Source organism: Tursiops truncatus, chromosome X, assembly GCF_011762595.2.
Source record: "Tursiops truncatus isolate mTurTru1 chromosome X, mTurTru1.mat.Y, whole genome shotgun sequence".
Taxonomy (NCBI): Eukaryota; Metazoa; Chordata; class Mammalia; order Artiodactyla; family Delphinidae; genus Tursiops; species Tursiops truncatus.
The window spans coordinates 56372875-56389738 of NC_047055.1; the positions used below are offsets into that span (position 1 = coordinate 56372875).

General features: G+C 35.0%; 1 protein-coding gene across 5 annotated transcripts in view; it reads right to left on the bottom strand.

Moving 5' to 3' along the window:
* DACH2 (dachshund family transcription factor 2) overlaps window positions 1-16864 on the bottom strand; it is a 640153-nt gene that overhangs the window by 21893 nt on the left and 601396 nt on the right. For 4 of the 5 annotated variants that reach the window (XM_073799556.1, XM_073799557.1, XM_073799554.1 and 1 more), the window contains exons 9-10: window positions 8103-8281; window positions 7860-8007 (exon numbers count right to left, since the gene is read on the bottom strand). In XM_073799556.1, coding sequence (XP_073655657.1) covers window positions 7860-8007; window positions 8103-8281 — 327 coding nt within the window. The remainder of the gene's footprint in view (window positions 1-7859; window positions 8008-8102; window positions 8282-16864) is intronic. The other variant, XM_073799555.1, reaches the window with a different exon arrangement.

A 16864-nucleotide genomic window follows, 5' to 3' on the forward strand; every position in this document is an offset into this window, starting at 1 on the left:
TCAACTCTCAAGGCCTTATGTCTTAACTAGAAACTTTAACTGCCCTAATGTATGATTGTTACTATTCTCTGAAACCTTGAAATCTGTGATAATTTCTCAAACAGAATTGCTGGGCTCCAGCAATATAGTGGTTCATTGCAGGGTTCTAAGCAGACCGACCTTCACATTCTTCCTAAATTAGTTGTAAAAATTTAAGATATTGATATTAGGACAATAGAAAAATATTCAAGGAACATTAAACAAAATTATAAATTATATGACATTTAAAAAATCTTAAAATTATTCAAATACAATTAAAATATTTTGATTGCACTAAAGTGAATATGATGCTAATTTGAGTTTCAGTTGTATTTATCTCACAGTTCAATGTCTTTTCATATAAATGACCTTCAGCAACTTGAAGAGAGTTATTTACTCATCTAAATTTATGTTCATTTACGACAAAAATTCAGAGGACTAAGGTAATCACAAGATGGAAATCTTGGAATAAAGACACCGAGAATATATGGTTTCTATTATTTTTGATAAAAGACTATTAAATAAGGTTAAGCATAAAAAACTTTTACTATAATAATTATACTTAATTATCATCATTCAAATAAAGCATTTAGTAAATTATTTAAATCAAAAACATAGATTTATTCAAATTAATGTATAGCAATGTCCTTGATAAGACAAAATTTTGCTTCTAGTAAAATTATTTATTCAAAAACATTACATATGTTGATTCCCTTGAAATTTATGATTCCATATATTATAAACAATGCCACAGAATATTACATTAAAATTATATAAAAATAAACTATAATTTATTTAGGACGTACCATGTACTGAACATTTTTTCTAGGACTATATCTCATTTAAAACTTACAACAACTCAGCAAGGAAGATATTGTTATCTCCAATTTATAGATGAGGGAATTGAGTCCTTGAGAGGTCAAGGAATTTTTTCAAGATCCCAGAACTAGTAGTTCTCATAGATTGAGGGCCAAAGATTTTATAGGTAGTTGTTTCAAAGCCTGGGGACCATATAGTTGGTCAAGAACCAAGACAGATGAGCTCCAAGCTCTCCTGTAGCTCTATCATTCTTTGTTTCTAAGTGTTTAAACTGCAAAGAATATTATAACATATGTTTAATTCAAGTAACACATTCTGGCTAGGAACAAAAAGGTAGTTAGAAGGAATATATAAGTGTGAAACAATGTTTTCGTTAAAAAAAGATACTCATAGGGATTCTTACTATATATATATATATATATATATATATATATATATATAGAGAGAGAGAGAGAGAGAGAGAGAGAGAGAGAGAGAGTTTACTATATACATATATTTAGTTTTACATATGTTCTTTATATATGTATATATGTTGCTACTATTTTTTTCTATAAACCTGGGGAGACATTACTTTTCAACTACAATATCAATTTTCTCCATTTTTCTTTTCAATCATATGACTTTAGATAAAGAGTTCATCCTTTGTCCTAAAAAGTAGGTTTACTGGGTATGAGATATTTAGGCAACTAGAAAGGAATTTAAGTGATCATGCAGTCAACTATTGTAATAGATGATGATGCTGAGATTCATAGAGATGAAGCAGATAGTTTCTCTAAATCAATGAGGATAACAGAGTAGTTTCTTTTCATTATGCTAGTCATAAGATGTAAAATGTCAAAAACAGTTCTTAGCACACGGCAGACAATTGATAAGCATTAGCTAGTGATGGTAATAGTAGTAGTAGTAGTAGTAGTAGTGATGGTAGTAGTAGTAGTGACAGTAATGACAGTAGTAGTAATGATGATAGAATATTACTAGTGGTATTATTATTATATCATAATAATTGCTAAATTTATTAAATATAAATGCTTCATAGTAAATCTGATAATAGATACAGTATTACATCTACAATGTCTAAGACTTCTTAAAAGACAATAGTTATGATATCAATTATAAATACAGACCTGAAGACTCTATAAGAAGTTAGTAAATAGAAATCGGTATGAGTAGATCCCTAAAAGTTAGAAGCCAATTTTACTATATGTAGTAGATTTTCCTAAGTCAATTTGTGAATGTTATTATATTTAACATATTTGGTACTTTCGTATAAATAATTTCCCTACTAAAGAAATGTGCTTTTATGATTCCTAATCATAATAATATATATTGCATCCCAAATATCAGAAATAAACTAATTTCTCAAAACTTTAAAAAGACAATTTAGCTTCTGTTTAGTAGTATTTAATGACTTTGGCAAGATAAGAAGAGGTTTAATTCTTTTTAAATGTAATGACTGAATTTCCATTTTGAACTGAACTAGTAATTCTTAGGTCTTAAGGAAAATATACAGTAAAATTTCAATTTCTTGATGCAAATTTCAGAATATAATATGCTATATTAGAATAGTATATAGTTAGTGGATTTCACTCGACTAGAGTAATTCTTCCTAGTTTAGGGAGGCATTATCTGGGTTGTGAATTTTCTCTCCCTTTTTGTCTCTCATTCCCACTCTTTAACTCTTTTAATTGACTTTTGCTTTGTGACTATTCTACAGAAGAATAAGCGAAGAAGAGAAAGAAGCTGAAAAGCACAATAGTCACTTTTGCTGCTGTTTTGTATTTTATGGTAAGTATAAGGAAGAGGTGAAAATTATTGGTTAAAGTTTTGAATTTTCTCTGGTTTTGATACAAGCTAGTCTCATTATCCACATCTATAGATTATCAAATGCCTACCCATTGTTAGAAAGTTATTTCTATTTCTGAACAATATTTTCCATTCTCTCACTTTTGTCTCCATCCATACTTATGCTACCCTATTCAGCCCTCATCCCCACAGCCTAGATGAGGGCAATCCACTTTTACAGAGTTTCCTTGTTTGTAGTCTTACTCCAAGTCCCATCTAATCTATTCCCAACACCGGAGTGGTCTATCTGATTGAAAGCAGACCAGATCACTCCACTGCTTATCTTTTAATAATTCCCATAACCTACAGGACAAAGTCTAAGCTAATCTTTTACATGATTAAAAATGGCCTTTATGGGTGGACCTTCAAGATGGCGGAAGAGTAAGATGTGGAGATCACCTTTCTCCCAAAAAATACATAAGAAATACATGTACATGTGGAACAACTCCTACAGAACACCTACTGAATGCTAGCAGAAGACCTCAGACTTCCCAAAAGGCAAGAAACACCCCACGTACCTGGGTAGGGCAAAAGAAAAAAGAAAAAACAGAGGCAAAAGAATAAAGATGGGACCTGCACCACTGGGAGGGACCTGTGAAGGAGGAAAAGGTTCCACACACTAGGAAGCCCCTTCACTGGCGGAGAATAAGGGTGGCGGGGGGGGGGGGAGCTTCGGAGCCACAGAGGAGAGCGCAGCAACAGGGGTGTGGGGGGCAAAGCAGAGAGATTCCTGCACAGAGGATTGGTGCTGACTGGCACTCACCAGCCCGAGAGGTTTGTCTGCTTACACGCCAGGGCGGGCGGGGGCTGGGAGCTGAGGCTCGGGCTTCTGTCGGAGCACAAGGAGATGACTGGGGTTGGTGGCGTGAACACAGCCTGGAGGGGTTTAGTGCACCACAGCTAGCCGGGAGGGAGTCTAGGGAAAAGTCTGGAACTGCCTAAGAGGGAAGAGACCTTTGTTTCTGGGTGGGTGAGGAGAGGGGATTCAGAGCACTGCCTAAACAAGCTCCAGAGATGGGCCCGAGTCGCAGCTATCAGCATGGACAACAGAGATGGGCATGAAACACTAAGGCTGCTGCTGCAGCCACCAAGAAACCTGTGTGCAAGCACAGGTCACCCTCCATACCACACCTCCCGGGAGCCTGTGCATCCTGCCACTGCCAGGGTCCTGTGATCCAGGGACAACTTCCCCAGGAGAACACACGGTGTGCCTCAGGCTGTTGCAATATCACACTGGTCTCTGCCACTGTAGGCTCGCCCCACATTCCGTACCCCTCCCTCGCCCTGGCCTGAGTGAACCAGAGCTCCCTAATCAGCTGCTCCTTTAAAATCATCCTTATGGAGCAAAAAGCAGATGCCCTCAAGTGACTGACACACAGAGGCGGGGCCAAATCCAAACCTGAACCCTAGGAGATGTGTGAACAAAGAAGAAAAGGGAAATCTCTCCCAGCAGCCTCAGGAGAACCGGATTAAATCTCCACAATCAACTTGATGTACCCTGCATCAGTGGAATACCTGAATAGAGAATAAATCAACCCAAAATTTATGCAGTGGACTTTGGGAGCAATGATATATATATTGTTTTCCTTTTTCACTTTTTGTGAGTGTGTATGTGCATGCTTCTTTGTGTGATTTTGTCTGTATAACTTTGCTTTTACCATTTGTCCTAGAGATCTGTATGTCCCTTTTTTTGTTTTTCTTTTGTTTATAGTATAGTTTTTAGTGCTTTTTATCATTGGTGGATTTGCTTTTTGGTTTGGCTGCTACTTTCTTTCTTATTTTTTTCTCTTTTTTTTACTTTTTATTTTTTTAATTTTTTTATGTTACTTCTTTCTTTCTTTCTTTTTTCTTAACTTTTCTTCTGAGCCATGTGGCTGACAGGGTCTTGGTGCACTGGGCACAAAGGGACAGCCAAGATCAGGACATTGGTCCACCAGAAACCTCCTACCTCCACATAATATCAAATGGCAAAAGCGCTCCCAGAGATCTACATCTCAATGCTAAGACCCAGATCCACTCAATGACCAGCAAGCTACAGTGCTGGACACCCTATGCCAAACAACTAGCAAGACAGGAACACAACCACAAATCCACAGCCAACATCGTTCTAAATGGTGAAAAACTGAAACCATTCCCACTAAGATCAGGAACAAGAAAAGGTTGCCCACTCTCACCACTCTTATTCAACATACTTTTTGAAGTTTTAGCTACAGCAATCATAGAAGAAACAGAGATAAAAGGAATCCAAATTGGAAAATAAGTAAAACTGTCACTGTTTGCAGATGATATGATATTATACATAAAGAATCCTAAAGACGCTACCTGAAATCTACTAGAGGTAATCAGTGAATTTAGTAAAGTAGCAGGATACAAAATTAATGCACATATATCTCTTGCATTCCTATACACTAATGATGAAAAATCTGAAAGAGAAATTAAGGAAACACTCCCATTTAATACTGCAACAAAAAGAATAAAATAACTAGGAATAAAGCTACCTAAGGAGACAAAAACCTGTATGCAGAAAACTATAAGAGACTGACGCAAGAAATTAAAGATGATACAAACTGATGGAGAGATATACCATTTTCTTGTATTGGAAGAATCAACATTGTGAAAATGACTCTACTACGCAAAGCAATCTACAGATTCAATGCAATCCCTGTCAAGCTACTAATGGCATTTTTAAGAAACTAGAACAAAAAATTTCACAATTTGTATGGAAACACAAGAGACACTGAATAGCGAAAGCAATCTTGAGAAAAAAAATGGCGCTTGAGTAATCAGACTCCTTGACTTCAGACTATACTACAAAGCTACAGTAATCAAGACATTATGGTACTGGCTCAAAAACAGAAATGTAGACAAATGGAACGGGATAGAAAGCCCAGGCATAAATCCACGCACATATGGTCACCTTATTTTTGATAAAGGAGGCAGAATATACAATGCAGAAAAGAGAGCCTCTTAAATAAGTTGTCCTGGGAAAACTGGACAGCTATATGTAAAAGAATGAAATTAGAACACTCCCTAACACCGTACACAAAAAGAAACTCAAAATGATTAAAGACCTAAATGTAAGGCCAGACACTAAAACTCTTAGGGGAAAACATAGGCAGAACACTCTATGACATAAATCACAGAAAGATCCTTTTTAACCCACCCCCTAGAGAAACGGAAATAAAAACAAAAATAAACAAATGAGACCTAACAAAACTTCCAAGCTTTTTCACAGCAAAGGAAACGATAAACAAGATGAAAAGACAATGCTCAGAATGGAGAAAATTTTTGAAAAAGATGCAACTGACAAAGGATTAATCTCCAAAATTTACAAGCAGCTCATGCAGCTCAATATCAGAAAAACAAACAACCCAATCCAAAAATGGGCAGAAGACCTAAATAGACATTTCTCCAAAGATATACAGATTTCCAACAAACACATGAAAGGATGTTCAGCATCACTAATCATTAGAGAAATGCAACTCAAAACTACAATGAGGTATCACCTCACACCAATAAGAATGGCCATCATCAAAATATCTACAAAAAATAAATTCTGGAGAGGGTGTGAAGAAAAGGGAACCCTCTTGCACTGTTGGTGGGAATGTAAATTGATACAGCCACTATGGAGAACAGTATGGAAGTTTCTTAAAATACTAAAAATAGAACTACCATACCACCCAGCAATCCCAGTCCTGGGCATATACCCTGAGAAAACCATAATTTAAAAAGAATCATGTACCACTATGTTCATTGCAGCTCTATTTACAATAGCCAAGACATGGAAGCAACTTAAGTGTCCATTGACAGATGAGTGGATAAAGAAGATGTGGCATATATATACAATGGAATATTACTCTGCCATAAAAAGAAACAAAATTGAGTTATTTGTAGTGAGGCGGATGGACCTAGAGTCTGTCATACAGAGTGAAGTAAGTCAGAAAGAGAAAAACAAATACCATATGCTAACACATATATATGGAGTCTGAAAAAAAAAAAGGTTCTGAAGAACCTAGGTGCAGGACTGGAATACAGATGCAGACGTAGAGAATGGACTTGAGGACACGTAGAGGAGAGGGGGAAGGGTAATTGGGACAAAGTGAGAGAGTGGCACTGACATATATACTACCAAAAGTAAAATAGGTAGCTAGTGGGAAGCAGCTGCATAGCACAAGGAAATCAGCTTGATGTTTTGTGACCACCTAGAGGGGTGGGATAAGGAGGGTGGGAGGAAGATGCAAGAGGGAGGAGATATGGGGATATATGCATATGTATAGCTTATTCACTTTGTTATAAACATAAACTAAACACCATTGTTAAGCAATTATTCTCCAATAAAGATGTTAAAAAAAGAAAATGACCTTTATAATTTACCCTCTACTTTTGTTATGCATTATTCCCCAACATTCACTTCATAAAATTCAAAGTCATGGTATTAATACACTGTATATATTTGACCATGTTTGAGGCTTCTTGCCTCCATGCCTATGTTCATTGTTCTAGAATGATCAGATCACTCATTTACTCTCATGCTTTTCTTGCCTTACTGATTCTTCAAGACTCAGGTTCAAGTGTCAGCATCAGAAAACCTTCTTTGACCATCAATTCCCCACCAGGCTGAGCTAACTACCCCCCTCTCTATATAAACATACATGATGTACATCATTGTTCTTTCCACTTTGTCTTATAATTAGCTGGTTGGTTGTGCTAGTCCTCTGAAATGTAAATCTTTCAAGGACAGGGACTGAGTTTTATCTTCTAACACCAGAATCTAATATTGTTCTTGAAAAAGAGTAAGCATTTAATACATAAGGAATTGTTTGAATCTATCTATCTATCTATCTATCTATCTATGTATGTATGTATGTATGTATATATATATATATATATATATATATATATATATATATATATATCTCCAGGAGTATTTTGTGAAATTTTGAGATAACTAAGAATATTCATGTTTCCAAAAATGAAGTGTAGATCTTGCTCATTATGTTTAATTACAAAGAGAAATAGTCTAAACATCTTACCTTGTGGATTGCACACAGTATTTGATTCTTAGCTTGTCATTTGTTTTCAGCAGTTCCTGGCTATCCCTGAGAATATTTCTATTACTACTGAAAATATCTCCAACACAGTCTTACCTTATTCACTTATATTGAACTTGTTAAACTTACTTCTGCTTTGAAGCTCAACTGCGAGTTGTCTTTCAAGGTTTTCTCTAATTTCTCTCTCTCTATAGAGCTCCATTCGCAGTTCCTTTTTCTCTTGTTGAGTCTGCTTCTCTTGGATGTGAGCATTATCCAAAGCCACTTTCAGTAGACCCTGTCAAAATACATCAAATGACATGCAGTTCATCTTATCTGTTTTAATTTCTCAAATATGAAATAATTTATGTAGGTGCTAATGTCTTGTATTACATTTATTTTGTTTATAGAAATATTGTTGACCTGAATGTTGGTCAACAGAGTCTCCACAGAGGACAGACTATCAGCAAAAATGAATGGTCCAGGGAATCCAGGAGGCAATGCCTGCCCAGGAGTCAATTGGATCTTGTCCAGGGGTGACTTCATCATTGGAATTTGAACGGGTACCTCTTCTGCAAGAAACAAAATTAATATCAGAAGGTTCATAAACTAACAGCTCAAAATTTTCACTATGTTTCCTTTATCTCTATAAAGATTTTGTTGCTAAAGCTAAATGATGGAAAACTCATAACTGGAATTCATACCTATTTCCCAGCTGCCTCTCATTTCTCAAAATAAATGTTTCAGTAAAGAATCAGTGAAAAATGAACCAACATTTACTGCTAATTGGCATAAAATTTGGAGAAACAAATTTGACATGCTTATTAATATCTATAAATTAAATAATCAGATAACTTCCTGGTAAAACACTAATTGCTTTTTATTTTTTCCTCTTTAAATCTATCTATATCTATCATCTCCATATTTTAACACCTTTATTGAAGTATAATTTACATATAATAAAATTCATCTATTTTAATTGTATGCATCGATGAGTTTTAGTAAATTTACAGAATCGTACAACCATTACCAAAAATCTATTTTAGAACACCTCAATCACCCCCAAAATACCCCTCATGCCCATTTACAATTAATCTCCTTTCCCATTCCCAGCTCCTGGCAACCACTAATCTACTTTTTGTCTCTATGGGATTGCCTTTTCTGGATATTTACATAAATAGATTCATATCGTAAGTGATCTTTTGTGTTTGTCTTCTTTCACTTAGCATAATGTTTTTGAGGTTCATCCATGTTGTGGCATGTATCAGTGTTTTTTTCCTTTTTATTGCTGATAAGTTTTCTATTACATGGATACATGACTGTCTGTCTAATCATTCACTAGTTTGGCATCTGGGTTGTTTCCAGTGTTACCTTTTATTTTGAAGAATATTTCTTATGAAAAAAAATAACCATCTATGTGTGAAACCACAAAGTGTATATTATCTCCCCTTATATTTTTATATTAACTTCTCCCACACACTAATTACTTTCATGAGATTCCCTCTTAGCTTCATATGAAGAGACACCAATAGAATTTTTGTCTAATAAGATATTTCAGATTTGTTTTGCACAGATACATCTAATTACAAAAGGAATCTCCTCTTATTTTGAGAAGCTAACTACTTGGCTATATAATTGAATTCTGGTTGAAAATCTTTGTGAGGTGTATGAACCAGATAGCAAAGTTTCCTCTGTAATTAGGAATTGGGGCCTTTTTGATATATGTAAAGATAAACTGCTACAGAGGTAATCTTGGAATGTAGCCAAACAAACCCTGGCATTCTTAAATGGCTTCAATAGCAGTGCACAATGAGTTGATCACAGCACCTCAAACAAAATTACTCTACTCACCAGTAACTGAGCACAAGCAATGTTTGAAAATATGTATCTCTCTGGTCATAAAAATTTTCAGTGACCCCATATATTTTGAGACTCATTCAGGAAAAAATTAGGCTTGAATCTAGACCTAACCAATTTTCACATGGTTTGAAAACAAAAATCTAGCTATTGGTCTAGTCTTTGTAGGGATAGGAATATGGATTTGTCATACAGTTAGAACTCATTTTTCAATTGCAAGCAGCCTATATATTTAGTGAGCAGAGTCTTGAGCCCTATTGATTTCACAGTCATCATGGTTTGCTGTGGGATTTCTTTTGTGGGAAGCTGTGGCATACAATTGCTGGAACTTCTGTGAGATTACTTAATGGGATAGCATTATCTCTGAATAAAATACTCTTGATAGAGATCACCTTTACAATTTCTAATTTTCTAAAACCTATAGGGATAAAAATGCTAATGATTATTTTAGAGAATCAACAGTTTCACCTTATTTGAATACAAAATGTATTTGTTTATCAGTTTTAAAGAATTCAATAGTATGCAAAAAATAGCCTGCTAATTTTCTTTTAGCACAGGAAACTATAATGAACATATTCCCAGGAATTGTTTTGTAGTAAAACTTACAAATAATATTTTGATCATAAATGCAACTTGCTTGTAAAATTAACCCTAACCTCTTATAGAACATGTCTTCCTTCCTTCCTTCCTTCCTTCCTTCCTTCCTCCCTCCCTCCCTCCTTCCTTCCCTTCCTTCTTTGTCAGTAGTATTTTTGGAAGAGGCAAAGTATTCCAGAGGGAGTGAGCACATGTTCTGTGATCTATTTCAAGTACAAGGTTTGAACATTGGAAATATCTCATTAAAAATATAAGTTCTAAAATATGTCTTAGGCAGCAGCTCTAATGTCTCTAAGGGATATTTCTCAACAGCTAACGAAGCAATATTTTGCTTTATTTGTGATACTTGAAGTCTGTATTTAGCTAGTATTTTGTCTTCTGCACATGAGTGCATTAAGTGAATAGGTAGAATGACTTCATTATGATCTATCAATATTAATAATAATTGAGGAGGTTCAACATCTTTATATTTATGTTTATAAATCTTAAAGATGAATTTATGTAGCCTGGAAGATCTATTTTTACAAAATAAACCACCACAAAGTGAGAACATTGACTTCTTGCTGATTCCGAGATAATATAATGATTCTCTTGAATAAATATTTTGCATCATGGGAGACTTCTTAAAATTATGGATTTTTTGTCATGTATTACTCTACACACACATGTAACCTCAGTGATCAGGGTATTCTACAAACAAAATACCTAAAAACGAAAGCAATATGTTAGGTATGCATAAAACAAAATTGGAACTACATTAAAATCATCCAAAGTCTTGTATTTGGAGATGAATGAAATGTCATTAAATTGGCTGAAAGTAAGATTACTATTGACTATGAAGACAGGTTGTATGGTCTATGGTTTGTAATGTCGCTATATAGAAGACTGAAGTTTCAAAATAGTATTACTCTTCTTTAAAGAGATAGACACAGCTGAATTAGGTGCTGCTTGCTGCAGTGAGGATCAAATGCAAGAAGAATCATATTTCATCAGACCTAGTCAACACCAGGAAAATAAATAGAAATATAAGAGGTATGCAGGCAATGATTCATTTTGATAATCTGGCCCAAGAGAGACACATAGAGACAGCACACAGATCTAAGCTTCTACCAAAAGACAAATAGGACACAGAGGGTGGGAATTGGGATGACAGTGTAGCAGAGGTCACATCGATTTTCAGCAGCAGTTTTCACACGGATGAGATAACCCTGGACTCTGTTTGGCCCATTGTTCATATCTTACCTGTCCCACAAACAGTAAATTTCCTAGTCCTAGAAAAGGGCAATAAAGAAGAAGAATTCTACTTATGACTTCTTACGATTAAGCTTCTGTGCAAACCAAACATGCTTTTCCAGACCAAGGTCACATTGCATGTTAAGGTCCATAATAGCCGAAAACTAGTCGAAGTGTATTATGTTTGGTGTATATGAGTGGAAACTGTCAAACCATTCATCATTTTTTTTCTGATTTAAATCACATGCTACAAAAATGAATGATAAATGCATTAGAAATCTATTTCAATCTTGTAATAAGTTTTCACATCTGAATGACATCTACATTTTCCTCAGAGTTCGAATAGATGCACCGTTATGTAGGGATTTATTAGGTAGGATTGAGAAATCCTAATTGACAATGAAATAAAATATAAGCAAGTACTAGAAATATAGATTGTCAGTGAAATAAGAGCATCTCTTTGTAATCCAGGGAGAAAGGGTTTTGACGGAGCATTTTGATTTAAAAGGCTAGTGTTCAAAATGTATATATTAAAATCTTTATCAACACATATGAAGCAATGTCATAACCTAAAAGATAAAGATAGGACAACTGTTATCTAGCTGAGGGTATAAGCAACCTCTTAATTTATTGAAGCAAATTTGAGACTGCTTTTATTGAACTTGTTTGTTAAACCTGCCATACTTTGTAATAGCACTTGGAAATCCATTTAGAGAACAAGCTTTTAATTTTAAGTTCTTACCTAGGGCCCAGATGAATAGATACAAAAGTTGACAAGTGTATTTGTAGAAAAAAAAAGATAAACCATATGGTAAATGCTCAGGATGGAAAAGTCCCCCTAAAAATTAAAGTCAAGGATGCTGGAACTTTTCTGTATGACTCTAGGGCTTGTTTTCCCACCTTTACATTGGGTTAAGTCTTTCCTCTTTCCCATGGGCTTTGAGGATTTTGATACAGGAATGGAAACTGAACACAGCAGACTCACTCAGCAGTGGAAAGATACAGCCACCTACCAGGTCATCAATTTTCATTCTTTAACAAATAAATTATATTTCATTATTTGATTTAAGAGCTTTCCCCTAAATAAATCTGGCCCAGGGGACTCTCCTTTGTTGGTGTCATTAGTATTACATTCAGCACAAGCAAGACACCTGCTTCCCTCTTCCAAAATGAGGAACAATAACAACAACAAAATGACCAACTGCTGTGAAATTATGTGACCTGCATGAATATGAGGAAGTGTTCATGGTCTGAGTTGAACAATGACTCAAGTGTTGCCATCATCAAATTTGGAAAAGAAAAACTAGATCCCCAAATTGGCTAAATGCATTAAATCAGAATATCTCAGAGCCTTTAAAATGCTAATTCTAAATATTAACATATGTCACATGTTAAATTAGATAGCTGAGAGCATAGTGACAAAGAATATAAGATGTTGGAGCCTGATTGCCTATGTTTGCAACCCTGCTCTATGATTTGCTAGCCCCTGGAAAAATTCCTTAATCTTTCTGTGCCTCAAGTTACTCATCTGTAAAGTTAGGATAATAATAATACCGCTCTTATAGGGTTGTTATAAAGATTAATAAGCTAAAATTTGTAAAGTTACTCAAAGTAAATGCAATATAAATGTTTGTCAAATAAATTGTTAATTGAAAATTCCCAGGAGTGGAAGAGAACATAGTAACATATTTGACCACCTAAGCATCCACTAACACCTCATGAAAGACATGTTGGAAAGATCCTCTTCTAGGTAATAACTAGATGAGCCTGGCTTCACCCTAAATTAAGCTAATGTTACTTTCTCAGTTATAAAAGGCCTGAGGAGTCTTCCTAAGTCAAGGTCAGTAGTTCTCAACTGGGGGCAATTTTGCTGCCCAGAGGACATCTGGCAGCGGTTGGAGACATTTTTGACTGTCAAAACTGAGGAGGTAGGGGTGTGTGCTACTGGCATCTAATGGTAGAGGCCAGGGATGCCCTGCCCTCTGTCTCCATCCCCACCAAAGAATTATCTGGCCCAAACGTCAATACTGGTTGAGAACTGCTGTTTCAAAATTACATAGGAAAATCTCAATGAATGAACAGTTCACTAGATCTCCCTTTCTGTACTAAACTTCTAGAGAGTTAATATGCTTAATAAGACAATAAGATCAAATCAGTGATGTAGAACTAACACAGTACTTTACAAGGTATGTTTTAGAGTTCTTGTGCATTTAATTTCAGGTTCCTGGCTTCAGTTCTTTGCTCAAATATCACCTTATTAGTGAAACTTACACCAAACATTATTTAACACTGCAGCCTGCACCCTTATTTCCATCCCCTTAACATGAATTTTTCTATAAAATTTATCACCACTTAATATACAATATAACTTATTTATTCACTATTTTTGTTACATTTCATTTTACTACAATATACTCTCCATGAAAGTGGGGACTTTTCCTGTTTTTTATTTCCCATTGCTATCTTCTTGGCATTTAGAATAGTAACTGTCTAGGGTCTTCAACAATTGTAATGATTTTAGATATGTACCAATAATCTTAAAGCGTGAGGTAAGATTCCTGATTATCAGACTGATTCCATTTTTTTCTTTTTATTCCAAAAAGGTAAAATTATATAAATACATGAATATGTAATTTTAAGTTTTTTACAAGTATGTGGTGAAAGCAAGGAAGAAAGAGGGGATCAAGGTAAAGAGTTTCTTATCAACTCTTAGCCTTTCCAATAAAATAAATGATTACTATAGTTTACAGATATTGTGATAAACTGAAATATTACAATTTTGAAAAATAGTTGATATAGTTATTAAAGGATGACTACTGTATATTTATTTAACCTGTCTGCATATCATAGTCCTTTGAGGACTAAAGATAGTAAAAGTATAAATCTTTCTGGCCCATACACATACTTTCTTATCATCTTTGAGATGATGTATTATTGTGTCAAAGATAAAGCAAACTTGACTGATTTTTTTGAAGTACATCTGTATTTTTTAGAGCTTAGAAATAGAAAACGGCTGGGGACTTGGAATAGAAAGAAGTTTCATACAGAGACTAGAATTTCATCTAAAAACTGCAAGACAGACAAGAATTTCTAATATAAACAACCAAACAGCACCAGAGGCATGTACAAGTCCCTTCTCCAGAAAACAAGCCTGGCTACCTCTGTGAAAAAGGCTGCAGAGAGAAGAACATTAAATGAGTGAAAAGTTAGTATGTAAGAGTTTACATTAGAAATTGGCAAACAGGAGGCAGGAGTGGGCATAGAGGTAAAGTGGGAAGGAAGTTGATGTTTTAAAGAGATGTGTTTAGTAAAAATGGGGGAGAGTGCACATATTTCCATCAATCAGCTTACCCTTCCAGGGGACAATGTTTCATTGCCCTGGTTTATCTGTAAAATGGTCTCATGGTTCTAATATAACCCCACTTTTACCCTTACTAGGGGTTCAGTTATCTAGCTAACTGCAGAGGCTGTAAAGCAGATTTTTCATTTTGTTTCCCTGCTGGGAAATGTGCAATCCTTTCCATCAACCAGGGAAGAAAGCTCTCTCCTTAATCTGGCACAAATCAGGAAGAGAAATTTACTGCTTTGACCTGGCAGTTCAGTTGCTAACTTTAAAATCACTAAGTTTTTTTTTGACTTAGTTAACATATCTGAGTAGAGTGGATCAGTAGAAGGTACAAGGGAACAAGTTATTTATCAAGTACCTTAACATCAGTGGTTCTTAAACTTTATCATACATCAGAGTGTCCTGAAGGTCTTTAAAAAATCATTCCCAACTTCCAAAGTTTCTGATTCAGTAGGTCTAGGATAGGGCCTAGCAACTGGAATTCCTAAGTGCCCAGTTGATGTTTCATGTTCCTGGTGTGGGGACCACAGTTTGAGAAACCACTGAGCTATATAAAAGCAAATTTTGCTGCATTTAAAGATGATTAATATTGCTTCCTATTATAGTACCTTTTTAAAATAGTTGTCTTTGCCATTTTAAGAAATTTCAAAATGTTACCTAATTTTAAGTACGTATTTTCACAGCTTCAAAAAATTGCATAAAATTAGAGATACATCAACTAGCCTGTTCTACAGACCTAGAGATTCTGAAAACCAATTTACATTGCACTGAAAAAAAAATGTATAATGGAACCTATTTGCAACATAGAATCAGGAAACAAAACAGTAAAAAAAAAATTAGTGAGTCTATACAGGTAAAAGCAAAATACTTTTCCAAGGATGAATTTAACATAAGCAACTTGAGTACTATTTCCTTGTATCCATGAAAGATGGAAAGTGGGTATTTTGGTAGGGTTAAGATTAAAAATTAAAGATGATTTAAAATCAGAATGATACTGTCATGGAGAACTTGGCAAGAACAGTCTATATAACAGTTTATAATTTGTCACCTCCTATAAACTCTGTAATGAGGAATATGTAGATAATTATACAGGTTTGACATTTATATTTATATGCTCACTAATAACTCTGTAATTATACCTGCTTATAGTCTGTGAATATTTATATTTTTGATGTTTCCACAGTACCAATGATATAAAATTGAGAACATTCTTTTATTCATTAATTATCTCTCCTCTTCTCTTCTGTCTCTGTCTCTGTCAGACACACAAACATGCATGCACACACATTGGTGAGAATATATACTGATTTTTCTGTTTCAGCTAGGAAATAAAAAATTGAGGCACTGAGGCACCATATTTTTATAATAGAAAAAAATTAAGAGTTTTTCTAATAGTTGAGTTTTGGAATCGTAATGACTACACTATTGTAAACCTAGCCAGTTCAAAATGACACTGATCATTTAATTTAATTATTTTACAAAACTGAATTTTCTTTAAAATAAATGTTAATTATTAGAGCAAAGCATTGCAATTTTCAGTTTTCATTTTCTGTGTAATGTTGGCATTAAGACCATCAAAACTGTTGCTTCTCCTTTGGAAACCTCTGAAGTTTTATCAAAGAAGCAGGTATCTATTAATAATGCTCAATTCAACAACCTTCACCAAATGCGCAATGCTATTTTTAGATATTGTCTATTGCTATGAGCGCCTATACCATCTGGTGAACAAGATTTTTGGTAAAATGATAATAATAATAAAATAATTCATAAGGTATAACCAAGGGAACAGGGAGGGGTAAACTTCATCACTAGAACAAATTAGTGTGCCATTTTTTTTTTTTTTTTACGGTACGCAGGCCTCTCACTGCTGTGGCCTCTCCCATTGTGGAGCACAGGCTCTGGATGCGCAGGCTCAGTGGCCATGGCTCACGGGCCCAGCCGCTCCGCGGCGTGTGGGATCTTCGCGGACCGGGGAACGAACCCCTGTCCCCTGCATCGGCAGACGGACTCTCAACCACTGCGCCATCAGGGAAGCACTTCTTTTGTGTTTTAACATTGCCTCTTCCTCATCTACATTTCTAGTTAGGCTGTGGAACTTGTTTCAATTTTACTCTCTTCTATT